General features: G+C 40.2%; 1 protein-coding gene across 1 annotated transcript; it reads left to right on the top strand.

Annotated features, from left to right (window-relative positions):
- Positions 1 to 10,517: 10,517 nt before the first annotated feature.
- Positions 10,518 to 15,110, top strand: LOC102798801 (butyrophilin subfamily 2 member A1-like). Its single transcript, XM_087838869.1, has 2 exons — positions 10,518 to 10,578; positions 13,652 to 15,110. Exons 1-2 carry the CDS (start codon positions 10,518 to 10,520, stop codon positions 14,089 to 14,091), a joined length of 501 nt encoding a protein of 166 aa, XP_087694995.1. The 3' UTR covers positions 14,092 to 15,110.
- Positions 15,111 to 15,378: the final 268 nt, after the last annotated feature.

The following is a 15,378-nucleotide window of genomic DNA, read 5'->3' as shown; positions in this document are numbered from 1 at the left end:
TGCTGAATCAGTGTTATCCGCTATACTTTACATGTTCTATGGCATTACTTAAAGATACCACTAGATGGCGCACAATGCTCAGGAGGAACGTAAACCCTCTTCGGAGGCAAATCTGCAGAATAAATCCTGCAGTTGAAACTGTAAACAAGCTCATGAACTGTGCCTCTTTATTTTAATACACAGCTGCAGGATCTAGGACTGCACACCTCCCAGCCACCTGTCAGACCAGGGGGCACAACACAGTCAACTTATCAATTATAAATCCACAGAAAATTTACAGTTTTAAGACTTTGAAAGTACTGATAGAATTGTTTACCTGTGAGCCTGTAGTACATTGCATTTGTTACGATGCAGCTAAAGAGTCAACTGTCACAGCAAGCTAGCTTTCACTAGATTGTTCTTTAAAACATACAGATGTGGCTCTGATCCATTTGTTGTCAGTTTTTATGACAGGCACAGATTCATCATTGTCTTTATGGAAACAATGTACAAAAATGCCGTTTAAAATTTGTCTAAAGAACTAATATATATGATAAAAACCTGATTTATATCTATTAAAGTAGTACTTTGCCCCGAACAATGAATTTGTTTTGTATTTGTATCCATGAAATTAAGTCAGTGAAAAAAACACTTTATATTTGAATTTATTAACTTTGCTGCTTCACATGAATTTTGTTAATAATAAACATTACATTTGTTTTTTTCATTTTCATTTAATTATACACAGCAACATAATGACTCACAATTGTGCAACTTACAGGCAAATATCACAATCAAACACGGCACTTGCAACTGCATCAAAAACATGACCTGTTTGAACATTTATACTCACAATATATGTAATATTTACTTCTTTTTCTTTGATCAAACTGACATAATAGCAATAAACTGAAGAACAATGTAGGAGCAAAGCAATCAGCCATATAAGTTTAAAAGAAAATCTATACCCTGTGTCCACAGACACTGAAAAACACGCTAAGATGAATGTGTGCAGCTGCATAACTCGAAAGATATAATACTATGGAGGCATGCTTAGTTTGAAAAAACACTGAAGTAAAGTCTCATAAATTCAATTTCCTTGAATCAAAATGTACAAATAGACACGTACAGTTTGTTCTAAATATATTCTGTGCACTGTCGACCTTCTGAATGATGTTCATGCTGTTTACAGTCTGGTTAAAGTGAAGAGAAGTGCGCACGGGTTTGCCACAACGCCTCAAATTTTTGATCAGAAATCTTTGTAAAACCCACAGAAACACAAATAAGAACAAAGAAATGAGACCAAAGCGAAGCGATCCTGCAGAGAAACCAGATAATTGCTGTGGTGATAAAGACAATTATTATTATTGCTTTTTGTTTTAGTCTTTAGCATTTACATTTTTAAAGGTTTTTTTTAATAAAAAATCTTTTTCGCTGTTGAATTGATTCTCTTGCCTCACTAAAGTTGTGTGACTGTAACTCCATGTAAAGAACAGAAGATATCTACTAATCGGTTATACAAGTAATTGTCATCCGGGGTGTTGAGTGGACGGATTCGAGACCCTCAGCTGGACTGCAGTGGTTGGACTGGTGGACTGCATCTTTTAGGGGGGAGATGGCATCTGGCTCTGATGGAAACTCTGGAAAGACAAAGATCATTATGTCAGTTTAACAGGTTTAAACACAGTTATTGGTGTTTTCTTTTTCCTGCTCCACTAATTAAAGAAAGTGCATCTCAGCTTTTTCAATACTGACGCAAAACCCCAAAATATGCTGCGCCAAAAACTGGTCTGCCCCAAGAATCGAGCGCCCCGGCACAAATGCCAAAACGTCACAGTCTATATATGCCTACAGGCCAGTGGACACTCTTTCAATGATGAGGATGTACACATGAAAGCTGGTTTGAGCAGAAAGTCATGGAGACCATTTATGTGAAAAGGGCCCAAAGGTACATCTGTCACCATCTTACAATGCTGTGATTGCAGCCATTCCCCAACTCTCTGTGAATGGCACTCATGGCCATTGATCAGTGTCCTTTGATCTGTCATGGTCTGGGTGTGTGGCTGTAAAATTCCATTGAAGGTCTGGTCCTCCCCTGGTATCCAACCATGGGCAGGGCCTACATCCCTCCTCACCTGAAGCTGATTGAGGCAATCAGGTTGGAGATTTAAGCTGCTTGCTGATACTGCTTCCTCGCCAGTTCGTCAACTACCCTATTTACTCCAGGAAAACTCCATCATACTGAACCACTCATCTCGGAAATCTGGTTAACCCGCCAGCTCTTGGAATCATCTCCTTGCCTCACCTGCCTGCCCTTACACCACCTTGGGACCTTCACCACTCAGTACAGCTGCCACACACCACCTAACCCACCTGGACCGCACCACCTCTCCCTCAACGCTTCCATCTCCCACCTGCACAGTAAGACGAAGATTTTCACAGCTTCCACTCTCTCCAGAACTCCTCATTGGCTACCGCTGTAACACTGCTCTCCTCTCTTCCAGTACTTACCTAATCACCAGCAGCTGCCGTTGCTTTCTTGGACCTGTCCCCTTGCTTGTCCCTCTCCCCTGGCCAAGACCCTCACACCCCATATATCAAGCCTTAAATCAACTACTAACGTCAACGTCATTTTGGTGTTAGTTAATAAACCTTTGTTAAACCCTTTACTCTGCCTCCGCCTTGGGTTTCCTGCACGTGGGTTTGATTTTTGGTGCTCGGTCTCTGGCCGTTTTGTGACAGGATCATTGTTTTTCATCCCGTGGTGCTAATTTTAGTCATTATGCAAATGTTTAAAGATATAAGGTTGTGGAGTTGAGACTGAAGAAGTCACTTGGATGAGTTTCACCCACTGAAAACACTACGTGCAGATATACAGAATCAACTTAATGGAAGGAACAATCAGAAGGTTGGTGGTTTAATCCTTAGCTGAAAATGAAACCAGTCCATTTACAGTAACAGTGTCCTTTTGATACAGACTAAAATATCAACGTGCTGGAATCTTGTTCTGATTCTGAACAATGACAGAGACAAAGGAGAGAAGCCGTACCTGTTGACTTTGATTTGTTTCTCTTGTCTTTCACGATTTGTGAATAAGTGGTGTTTTTTTCCTCACTGTTGAGTAGAGTGCATACCGATTTATCCCTGTGGAACAAAACACACAGAGGACATCAATGCAAGTTATACAGCCTGAAAGCTACCTCTGCGGCTGATTTGAATAAGATACAAAGGTCATTCATGTCCTTTATCTATATCTATGCGTTCTTTTTAGTATCAGTCAATTTACATCTGTATATAAAAAGCTGGAGAGGCTGAGGACGATGGACAAAATTCTGGAGGCTCATGTCTATTAATAAAACAGCACTGGAGTGTTTTCATCAGAAACTGGAATCCACAGAGCTGTTAGTTTCCTGTTAATCATAGGCTAAAAGCAATAGATGCTCCCTGTTATGGTTAATCAACAAACACACAACAACTACTTTTACCTGTTTAAAAAAATACTTAGCGCTTTATTCTCAAGTGGGGTCTGAAGACTATCCCAGGCTTAGTGTGAAAGATGTGATACAAAACAGACTGTAGCAGGACAAACTATCCACACTCAATCACAATCACTCGAGAATCACCAAATAACTTCACTCATATGTCTTAGGCAGTGGGACTAAGCTGGAGCGCCCAGAGAGAACCAACACACACACAAGGAGAATGATGTAAACAGACAGGTCAAAGGTCAATTGGCAGTCAAAAGGTAGCTGAAGGATGAGCTATTTGAGTGATTTATTTATTCAATTCAGTAAAAGGACTAGATGTTGTAGTCCCTGATAATGCATTGCTTTAAATGGCGAGACTCTTGAGGGATGGCTGTTATGAGGAAAGACAGCCCAGAGACATCGTTGTGTGCCTCAACTTTCGGTCTTTAACCCAGGCCAATCTGCCATTTTTAGGGGGATTAGATTTCTGATCTAGATTATCATATTAAGATTTGGGACACATCGCCAGTAGTGGACCTTGGATTCATCGGGTGTTTCGGCCATTGTCACTAGACACCCTCATCAAGGAGGCCCTGCCAGGGTTGATCAGGCCCTGGAGTGTGTCTGTGGTTTATGTTAAATTGTTCTTTCTCTTCTTCTTTCTTCTGTTTAGTTTCCTACAGTTTATTTCTATCTATTCACTGCAACTGAGAAATAATGCTTAACTCTTTAGCATTTATGGAGCCTCACTTCTTTAAAGGGATAGAAAAGGTGATAGAGAGAAGTAAGACAAAAGGGACAAGATAGGAGAGCCGGAGGGGGGCGCCTGATCTGGCTTCCCACACCTCCCCGCCGGATCGGGCTGTACGCTCTACGTCCCCACTGCCTCCCAGAAAAGGGAAGAAGAGCAGATAATCATTTTCAATCATTTATTTGTTCATTAGTAGAAACAAAGAACAAGAACACCACCTCTGGTCTGTCCGATGTCACATAAGTCGTCACTCATTGGATTGTCTTCTATAGTTTCCACTTGATTAGCTGAAGCAAACCAAAAGGAAAAGCAGTATGACGCTGTGCAAGTTTTGATGACACGTTTAAAGTCATTGATATACTTGTACATAGTTCTGAAAAAACAAAACCTGAGTCAAATCCAGAGGTCCGAGTGTCACCTTCATGTTTTCTAACAACACAAAGTTTTATCAACAGGATTATTGAAATAAGTAGAGCTGCAACACAGACTGTTAAAAAGAATGACAACACAGAGACAACAGGCGGGGAGAGTGATGTATCACAAGAGGTGCAACCAGGAGGAGGTGTGGATGTAGGTGGAGGTGTGGTGGTGTTTCTCTCTAAAATAAAGCAAACACAGTCATTAAGTTGTCGTCACATTGTGAATGTTGAAAGCTGCAGAAACACAGACAGGTGAGTGTGTCACCTGTGACAGTGATCCAGCTGGATGGAGACTCTCCATGACCGCTGATGTCACACTTGTAGAGGCCTTCATGAGACCTGGAAACATGCTGGATGGTCATGTGACCTGTAGGCTCTTTTCCGATGAAGACGCCATCTTTGACGAAAGCAGCTGTGATGTTGGAGGGAGTGGTCTTTGTTTTACAGAGCAGAGTGACGTCATCTCCCTCCATCACAGGGAGGACAGGACTCTGCAGGATCACTGATCCACCTCAACACAGAGACAAACTACAGCATTTCATCCATTTACACACAGCTTCATCAACACTAACTCCACACACTCAGCTTACCAGTGACTGTCAGGTTAACCATGTTACTGATGGTACTCTGATTGGACTCACACCAGTAAACTCCACTGTCCCATGTAAAGAGATCAGTGATTTTACAGGAACTATTCTTTTTTCCCCAGTCGACCCCACACAGAGTCCTGGTTTCTTTGCTTGTGTTTCTCCTCAGAGTCCATCCAGCAGAGCTGTCGTCCTCCTCACAGCTCAGAGACACAAAGTCTTCTTCAAAGAACTGAGAGCTGCTGGGACTCACAGTCAGACGAGCTGTGAGGGTTAAAATAAAAATTATGTTGATCTTTTTTTAAAAATAATGCCACAAAATTATTTCTACTTTCAGTAGTTTTACATTAGTGACCCCCACTGAAAGAAGGAGTAACAGACTTGATCATTTAACATAATTGGAATAAATAAATGAAAAAAAGGTTACTGACCTTGATTTGCTGCGCAGCTCAGCACCAAGATCAGAACTGAAGAGAAATAAAACAGTTCACTGAATCACCGAGAGGAAAGCAATTTAGTTTTCTAAAGGTTACCAAGGAACATTAAACTCTGGTGTCTCCTTTTATTATGTGGCAACCACAGGAGACACTAGATGGAAGAAAAAGAAGATGGAAGAAGGCAACAACATCACCAGAGAAGTGAGGAGAAACAGGACTACACAGTAAAGAGCCCTCCAAAAGTACAGCGAGAAGTTTGGATAGGCCTGCAATGAGATCAAGCTGCAGAGATCCATGCCATTCATATATAGGTTGTATTTTTTAATGTGCAGGGTAAAGAGGGCGTACCATAAACAAATATAGACAAGAGGGGTATGTTGCATCTGGGTTACAAAGTATTGAACCTGGGATAGCATTTTATAGGGCAGACACCTCCAAGAACTACAAAGTAATGTCTTGATTTTCTTTTCTGCTACTGTGCAAGAAAACTCTGCAGTCCTAAAAATAAAACCTGAGCAGTTAAAGTGTTTTCATCAGAAACAGGAAACTAGATCACCGCACAGCTGCTCATTTCCTGTTAATCACAGACTGAAAAAATAGATGCTCCACACAGATTAATGCATCATCTTCGTGTTAAACGCAAACGCACAACAACTGCGTTTGCGTTTAACACTCATAGTGCTAACTGCTCTACTTCCTGAAATAAGGCTTTTAGTTTTATTCACTGAAGCTGAAAGTGACTTTTATGCTTTACTTGTATTGAGAATGACTTAATAATCTTGAATTAGAATATTGATTGTTAATTTAAGCTGGCAGCTGTTTAACAGACAGTCTGAGCCACAGCTTGCCTCATTGGTGAGACTGGTCTAACCCATTTACCGTAACATCAGAGGAAAGGACACCACACTGCTGCTGCATTACCAAACAAGATGTCTGCAGGCACCGGGGACATCATACTGCTCAATTCACTCACTGAGACCACAGCCTCACTTCAGGTTTGACAGCATTTCTAGCAGGTAGTGGCAGACAGCTTGAAAGTGAATTGAGGCTGCAGTTTGGGGGGAGGTCTCAGAGGGGATGGGTATATCCACAAATACTATCATATGTAGATAAAGAAACAGAAGGGATGAAACTGGTCTCCATAAATGATCTCCAATTCTAAATGGATACTTTATATAACATTTCTTGCTAGTACTGGTTTCAACCATCTTTTGCCTTCTTCATGGCATAAATTTATTCACCTCAGAGAATTTAGTCTATATTGGCAAGATATCATCACACAGTTGCTGAAGATTTGTCAGCTACTTGTCCACAATTCAAAGCTCTCCTTTCACCAAATCCAAAAGGTTCTTTAATGCATGTGGTGCTGTGGCACATCAGCTTTAACTTTCCACATGTTGGGTTGTCAGAAATGTTCTTCTGCACAACTTGGATGCAATAGGTGGTCAATCATACTGAGTTAAGCAATATGATTGGCCATTTGTTGTCGATTCAGTTTTGTTTATATAGCACCAATTTACAATGACATTCACCTCAAGATTTTGCCTAATATGGTTGGGTAGCAAGATAGTATACGTCAACACTGGCAACAACTCATTCTTCACTCATTTAGCCTACTTTTTATTTTATTGCTTATTTATTACTGTATATCTCAAAAATCTAAAAAAGTTTATTCTGTTCATCTGGACGAAGCGTTTTCAGTGCGAGAAACCTTTCGTCGCTCATCCAAGTGACTTCTTCAGTCTCAGCTGACTGCAGGTTTTCCCAATCTTATAAGGTATGACTGAAACTAGCACCACTGACGAACAATGGGCTGTGAAGTCAGTTCAGTGATTATTAATATGCAAATTGTCACGACCGTTGATCACTTACAATATTGATCAAGTTTGTTCTTAAGATGAATTCAGTCTGACGTAAATATTTCGTGCCTTCTCCATAACAACTCATCAACAGCAGATGGTTAAAGTACAGAAATGTAAACAGAGAGAATCTACTCACAGAGATAAAGTAGAAATGTTTCCTCCATTGTTGCTCTTAGTAATCTGCTGTTTCTCATCAGCAGTGACAACATATAGTGACCCAGTCCTTCCTCTTCATATATGTCTGTTTCCATATATAAAAGCATGTGTCATAGTCCCTGTTGGGTTATTTTAGGGCTTGCCGTTCTGGTTAGATTGTTGACACCTATAGTGGTAATCAGGATGTTAAATCAACTTCCCCATGCTTAGTTTTCTCTCTCTTTCTCCTTCCTTCTACCAAGCAAGAGCTCGAAATCATGTTCAGATTTCTCTGGCATTAAATTATTGTTGTTCAGAGAGAGAGAAAAAACTAAACTAACTTATGTTTGGGAGCTTGGGGATCCCTGCTGCTATATCAATCAATAGATCCCCCAAATACACAGACACGCCAGAAATTGGTTTGGTTCCACCCATAAAAAGCTAATTTCCTTCGACATAGTACATGTTTATGCTAGTGCATGTCCTAATCCCACAACAAATGTACAAACCTTAGAAAATCACAGAAAAGTATTTCTTGTATGGCTGCAAATTGCCATATGTGCCACCAGCTACAGGTTGAGACATAAACCATCTTGTATTCTTCTAATACATAATTATCCTCCCTTCTTCTTTTCTTTTTTGACTCTCCCTGGGTTAAGTGTTTGGCAGAAACAGCAACAGGCAATCATCAGAGCCTGAAAACCATCACACACTTAGGGTGATAGGAACTAATAGAAGCCCAGAAACCCCAAGTGGCTGCAGCCTAGAGTGAAGCCCAAGCCACAATGGAAACCAGTGTGTTGGACCAGAAACACTCAGAAAGGCCTCCCGTCAAGACCCAGTGAAGGCCAAATAGCACAACACGATCCCGTCCATGTAGCACAGGTGACCAGGAAGAGGAGTCCAAACTAATCTCCCTTTTTTAGTAAAGTAACTAGTGTATATGTAGTGATAAGCTGGGTTAGCTGCTGATGATTTTCAGAGGTGTTCCTGCAGTGACCTGTAAGTCTGTGTTTATTGCAGTGCTGCCTGAGGGCTTCAACACCTTCAGCATTCACAGCCTGCAGCCTGGTCCTTTGTGCACTGGGACGTCTCTGGATTCTCTGAAGATGAATGGGTTAACTTAAAACCTCCCTGCCTCCCATTCTACTTTTAAATACTCTAGGAACAACAAGTAAACCTGCAGAACGAGAGCGAAGTGCTCTAATAGGGTTGGCGCTCATCCAGTTCTCTCCCTCGTGCGCGAGTAACACAAGAACTTTGTCTACTTGTTTCTTGCTTTGCTGTGCAGTAGAATTATCTTGACAAACCCATCACTGGGTATAAGGATAAGCTACAGTTGTGGCTGGGAATTCATACAACTACAGAGACACATGTTGGGAATATGGAGTACTGACCTCTATAAAACTAAAAACTATAAATGTGCACAGGAGGTGAAATGCCATGAAGTGGTTTTGAGTGGAGTTGAGTATAGAGGCCTGTACTAGAGCGGTCAGGGCTCTGTGTGCGGTCAGGCGGAGATCAGGATCCAAACGAACACAGTGAACAGAAACACACAAGCAAATCTGAGGGTACAACGCAACCCTGACACAAAGAAACACGGGGCTTAAATACACTGAGGAAGTCAGGAATGAGAAACAGGAGGGAGACATCAGGGCTAACGAGACAGAGGGAGCCAAGCTAGACCCACTGACATGAGACAAACCTTCACAATAAAACAGGAGACAAGAAACAGAGACACAGACTTGACACTGAACTAAACCTTTACTAAACACCAGACACAACCTAAGAACTAATCTCTCACCAAGAATACCTGAAACATAGATTAATAATAATGATCAACAAAACACCAGAGAATCAGAAAATAATCCATAATGCGAAAACAAACCAAAACATAAGAAACTGAAAATGCTTGGTCAAAATCACCCAGAACCGTGACAATTGTAAAACCACTTATGTGGATGGAGGTTCCCAGGCAATCCCCTTTGGGGTGGTTCTGACTCACACTGACCTAACCTCTAATTATATGATTCATTAAGCGTGTTCTGTCTGCAGATTGGAATATTTTTGGTGCTTTTCTACAAAAGCTGGAAAGGAAAACTTGTGTCCTGTTGATGGGATTACCACCAGTAAAAAAAAGAAGAAGAAGAAGAAAGAAACACAGAATACAAGAATAAAATAAAAAACAGTCTGTGATTTTAACTATTGAACTTTAATAATGTAACAGATTTTTTCAGCTTTGCTCAGTCTGTGGTTTAGGTTATCATTATTCTCATTGAAGTGTTTCTAAATTGCATGCAGGGAACAGGAAAAGGAAATGAGAAAGACAGAGGGGAAGGAAGCCTACACTGAATGAATACACTCCTGCTGCAGAGCTGGCCCTCCCTAATAGTTAATTCTTGAATGGAAAAATAAATAAATAAAGGCTTCATTTTATTATCAGAAAAAAATGCTGTGTAACGGCTCTCAGAGGACTGGAAGAGGGGGCGGTGTAGTTTTATTGGCATGATTTTCCCAACTGTAAGAAACACACAGGCAGAGCCGCCACACTGAGACCTGATGACCAACGGCATCAGCTTTCACACTGGCAGTCATTTCGCTCTCAGTGCCTGGATTTTTGTTTTCTTTCATGGATTCAATAGAGCAGGATCAGGATTGTCTCCTAGCAACACATATACAGATATAACAAAATACTGTGAGTAGTGTAGTTCTGCCATCAGTGTTTTATTAGTCTATTCATTTATTGACTCACCACAGCCTTTCACACACGCCCACTGCATTGCTCCCACTTAACTCCTCCCACTCCTTCTCACAGTCAGAATTTTTAGCTTTCTCAGCACTTTAGTTTTCATACATCATTTCATTTATCGGAGGGTGAGAATGGTTGTGTTTCTTGGCTGGACTCTGCTCTCTGTGTGCCTGCTGGTTTGTGCCTCTCAAGGTGAGCTGTGGTCTCTACCAATTTTAAAACATCTGGGTTTAATAAGTAAGACAGGATTTACAACTTTTTTCATTTTTTTTTAAAGAAAATTCTTTCTATTATCTAAGATGTGCAATTAGAATTAAATGCAGCTTAAACCTGGAATGGGCGCCTTCAAGATAAAAGTTATGAAAATCAAGTTAAGAAAGTATCAAATATTGAGGGGGAATTTGGGATGTGGATTTTTAACCCTTAGTTGGTGTTCGTGTTTACTTCAAATGTGTTTAAAGATGTTTTCCATTAAGACTTTAGGAGTTACAGAGATTTCTATTCACAGTCAATCATTTTCAGATGGGGGACTGTCTGTACTTGTAGTTTTATGAGCAGGTGAGGTCTGGTTCCTGGTTATTTCATGACAAATGAAGTAGACATAATAGTTGATTCATAGTGTTGAGTATGGACCTTATAGGGAGCTCAGCAGAACTAAAAGGGAGAAGAGAGAGAAAGGAGGAGTATTATTCTCAAAGTCTAGAACAAAGATATGCCTTTAATAATGTTAGTGCAGTCTACAGGGCTATACTTGGCTGAGCTTTAGCCAAATGCTCTGAAACAAATGATTTTTTTAAAACTATTTTTAAACTATGCAACGTAAGAGTTTCTCACGGTGAAGAAGATGACGAAATGGGACAGTCATCAGCAGCAAAATTAATCATCTAATTTCAGCCCCACAGGGCAGCTTTCAGGGTGAATACAGACAGACACACAAGCAGCAGCTGAATGTGGTCGTCATGATCTCCAGGTCTTGGAACCAGGGTTTTTAACTTTAGGTTGTTTAGGGTTTGTCTGCGTTTATAGTTTAAATTAAATTCAGTGTCTTGCTCTCAGATGGATTTATGACTGTACATGGTTAATATCTGATATTTAGCTTTCAGTGTGGCGTGTAGTCCCATACACTCGAAATGTGAGGGCTAGGTTGCTGGGTCTTTTGGGTAAGCCATCATAGATAATTTAGCTCTCAGAAGATAAATTGATAAATTGTTGACTAATTTGTTAATTAATCTAACGTGTGGCAAATCACTGAAATAAAGTTCAGTGCATAGCTGATATAAATTGTCATGTTCATGTCAACGCCTTGATAAACAATGCTCAAAAAATATACATTTCTTGTGCCGTGATATTATGTCACAGGAGTGTAAATCTGTAAACCCTCAGAGTCACATGATCAGTAACACATGTGAATTTTCTGTTTTAAATTAAACCCTGTTTTAAATTCATGATGGTACATGTGCATTGTAGCCTCTGACAACGACACTTCACTTTACTTATTTTCAAAAGTAATTCGTTTCTTAGTTACTTTTTAAAAACATGATTTACAACCTGAATAGGTGATAAAGCGATAGATCTTCTACTCTTCTACTTTCTGCCTAATCCATCATATAAAATGTGATCAAAAGGAAAAGTTTCTTTTTAACATTCATTTTATTAGTTTTAATCTTTTAACTTCATGCATCAAGCAAAAAATTAATTATATGCACCATTCTCTGACTGGAAGAAATTTGTTTAACATTTAAACCTATTTTCTGCACATTCCAGCACATAAAATAAAATATTTTTACTAGCGGTCCTGTTGGGTTAGGGTTGCTCTATTTTCACCTGTAAAGCAAGAGTAGGGTAGGCGGAGGTTTACCCTGGTGTGGTCAGTGGAAGAATCTGGGAGTTTCTCTGTGAGTTTCCCATTACGTCATTGCGCACTCGGTGCTTGCTCGGAAGTTTAGGGGTTTTTTCACTGTCAAAAGAAGTTTTCTTCCCATGCACAACGGATGCTAATGGTTTTGTCACTTTTTATGGAATCAAACTCAAAGTAAGCGCTGCACGCTCATACTTTCTCCCGCACTCGATATATTATCCATTGTTGATCACAAACGTCGCACTCACTTACGTCACTGTCATGAGACCAGTGTTGCCAACTTAGCGACTTTGTCGCTATATTTAGCGGGTTTTCAGATCCCCTTAGCGACTTTTTTTTCTAAAAAGCGACTAGCGACAAATCTGGCGACTTTTTCTGGTGTTATTGGAGACTTTTTATGACGACTTTTTGACGTGAAAGAGCGTGTTGCTCTTACTCTCAACAAGCAGCGGGTACTGCCGTGGGCACCTCACCCGTGCTAAAGCGCTCACAGGCGGAGGATATTCCCCCCAGCTGCAGGAGATGTTCACACCAACAACATCGTCCAAACTGCAAATGAACCGTGCATGAGTGAAGCTGCTGCTCCCCCACTGACTGTAACGCAGTCAGTTCTTCTTTTACTGTTATGCTGTTTTGTGGATCACAAGGTTTAAAACTACTTATAAACACACACACACACACGCACACACACACACACACACACACACACACACATAAAGTAACCCCACCAGAGTGCCTATTTCGGGTCACTTTTGCCAGTCCAGGCCCGGGTAGGGTTGGAATTGTGACATTAAAAAAACAATAATTGCTAAAAGAAATTTAATTTGTAGTTCTAAATCAATTCTAACTGCATTTAGGACGTTTTTTACTCACTTTATGTGTCTTCCACGATGTTATTTCTCTTTCCAAAGCATGACGTCATTTAGCGACTTCTAGCGACTTTTAGGACAGCCAATAGCGATTTTCCTGAGGAGTTGGCAACACTGCATGAGACCCTCTCGCAAAAAAAATCACGGTTTTAGTAAGGCAGTAACACAGCGTGCTTACTGGAAAGTAACGGTAATCTAATTACCTTTTTTTGCAATAGTAATCCCTTACTTTACTCGTTACTTGAAAAAAGTAATCGGACTACAGTAACACGTTATTTGTCTATGAATAACTTTTGTGAGACTCTAAGATCTGAAATTTAAATGAGCTTCTCTGCCTTAAGAAACTCTTCACACTCTTCCTCAGCATAGAAGAAATTTTTAAGGGCTATGGAAAAGAAAATTCACCAGTTAAACTTAAACTTTTGCGGAATTCACCTTTGAAATTAGAGGGAAATTCTCAGCAGAAGAGTTCTAGTGTCTGCTGTAGAAGTGAACATTTGTACTTTAACCTCTCTGCTCTGTATTGTTTCTCTTTCAGGCCAGAAAAACTTCACAGCTGAGTCTGGACAGAACGTCACTTTGACATGTCAAGCTCGAAAAAACATCCAGACTGTGAAGTGGAGCAGAGCTGACCTGGGACCAGAATATGTTTTTTTGTTTCGGGATGGAAGGGAAACTTTAGTGCGCCAGCATCCATCTTTTAAGGACCGGGTGGATCTAAAGGACAAACAGATGAAGGATGGAGACGTGTCTTTGATTCTGAAGAATGTGACGATTAATGACACTGGAACATACGAGTGTCGTGTCGTTGAGACAGGAACATCTGGTTTGAAGCCCATCAGCAACATCACACTGAGAGTTGTTGTTCCTCCAGGTGAGGATGGATCTGTTGGACTGATAGTTGGTCTGTTAGTTTCCGGTGTCCTCATTGTTGCTGCTGTTGTTGGCTTTGTGATCTACAGAAAGTATAAAGGATAAAAGAGTCAGGCTTCACACTAACCTACTGATGATCTGCAGCACATCCAAATATCTCAGACCTCTGAACAGCTAAACTTTGTGTCTCCTGCTGCTGTCTCGACTTCCAAGTGATGTCAGTGATCAGGGGGACAGACACCAGGGACCTCACGAAAAAATTAATTATGAAGTGTCACCATAAAATGTTATTCTGTCTTATCTCTGGGTATGGAGATGATGGAAAGTCTTTGTGAGGAACGCAGAGTCAAGAAAAAGAAAAGAAAACAGAGAATTCTGCTGATTCAACAGTTATTGTCCAATTTTGCTGCATCCAGCTTACACAGTAAAATTAGACTTGCCGTTGTTCACAAGTTCCAATTTTAACAAAAACATGGTGCTTCTGTTTATTACTAATGCTATGGCTGCAGATTAGTGTCTCACACTTTAACTCAGCACTTTATCAGGAAATTGCTTTAGTCTGTCAGCAGATCAAGTGTGAAGTGAAGTTAATTTGACTGATTCAACGGTCGTTCTTGGAGCTTGTTCAGCAGCGTTACATGTTACCATGTTGAGAAAAATAAAATAAGAGCTGCTTTCCTGATACTTTAAACTGTGACTGTAAGCCTGACACAACTTGCTAAACCATTAATCCCGCTTTTGAACTTCATAGCAAGACCATAAAGGTGCAAAAAAAACCCCAAAAAAACCAATATCCAAACATAATATAATAAATAAGGGTGGAAGGGCTTTAGTCATTATCCTTATAATCCTTATTTATGGTGCACTACTCATCAGAAACACAATCATGTTTAATTCCTGTGGAAATCAAAAGAACAATTTCAACAATAGTGATAATGGTAAAACAAGAGACTGAGGAAATGTCAGTGGAAACAAATCCAGGAAGTTTGAAAGTGTGTGTGTTGGGATGAAAATCATGTAATCACATATTTGCCATGTGTGGTTTGGCAGTGCCAGGAGCTCTGTCATCTATAAACACTGCATTTACTTTTACATGAGTATGAATAAACCCATGAGGAACAAAAGATTGTGCAAAAGAAGTGCAACCTGATTAAGAACTGATGAACAACTGCTGCAGTGTAATCCTGTAACCTGTCTGTCATTGTTTCTTTGAACATGTGAGAATGATCAGTGAAAATCATCATCACAGCGTTTCTGGTTTTCATTGTGACACTTCTATTTATTTCTGCCATAAAAATCAAGTATACAATCAGGCTTCATGTCTGTTTTCACACAGAATAAAATCCTGAAGTATTTCTGTTGTTTTCCAGTCTTTTTCTTTCAGGCGGACTT

This window comes from Neolamprologus brichardi, chromosome 3, assembly GCF_056152115.1.
Source record: "Neolamprologus brichardi isolate AB-2024 chromosome 3, ASM5615211v1, whole genome shotgun sequence".
Lineage (NCBI taxonomy): Eukaryota > Metazoa > Chordata > Actinopteri > Cichliformes > Cichlidae > Neolamprologus > Neolamprologus brichardi.
Note: the sequence above shows the minus strand (reverse complement) of the source record. Positions and strands in the feature narration are given on the sequence as shown.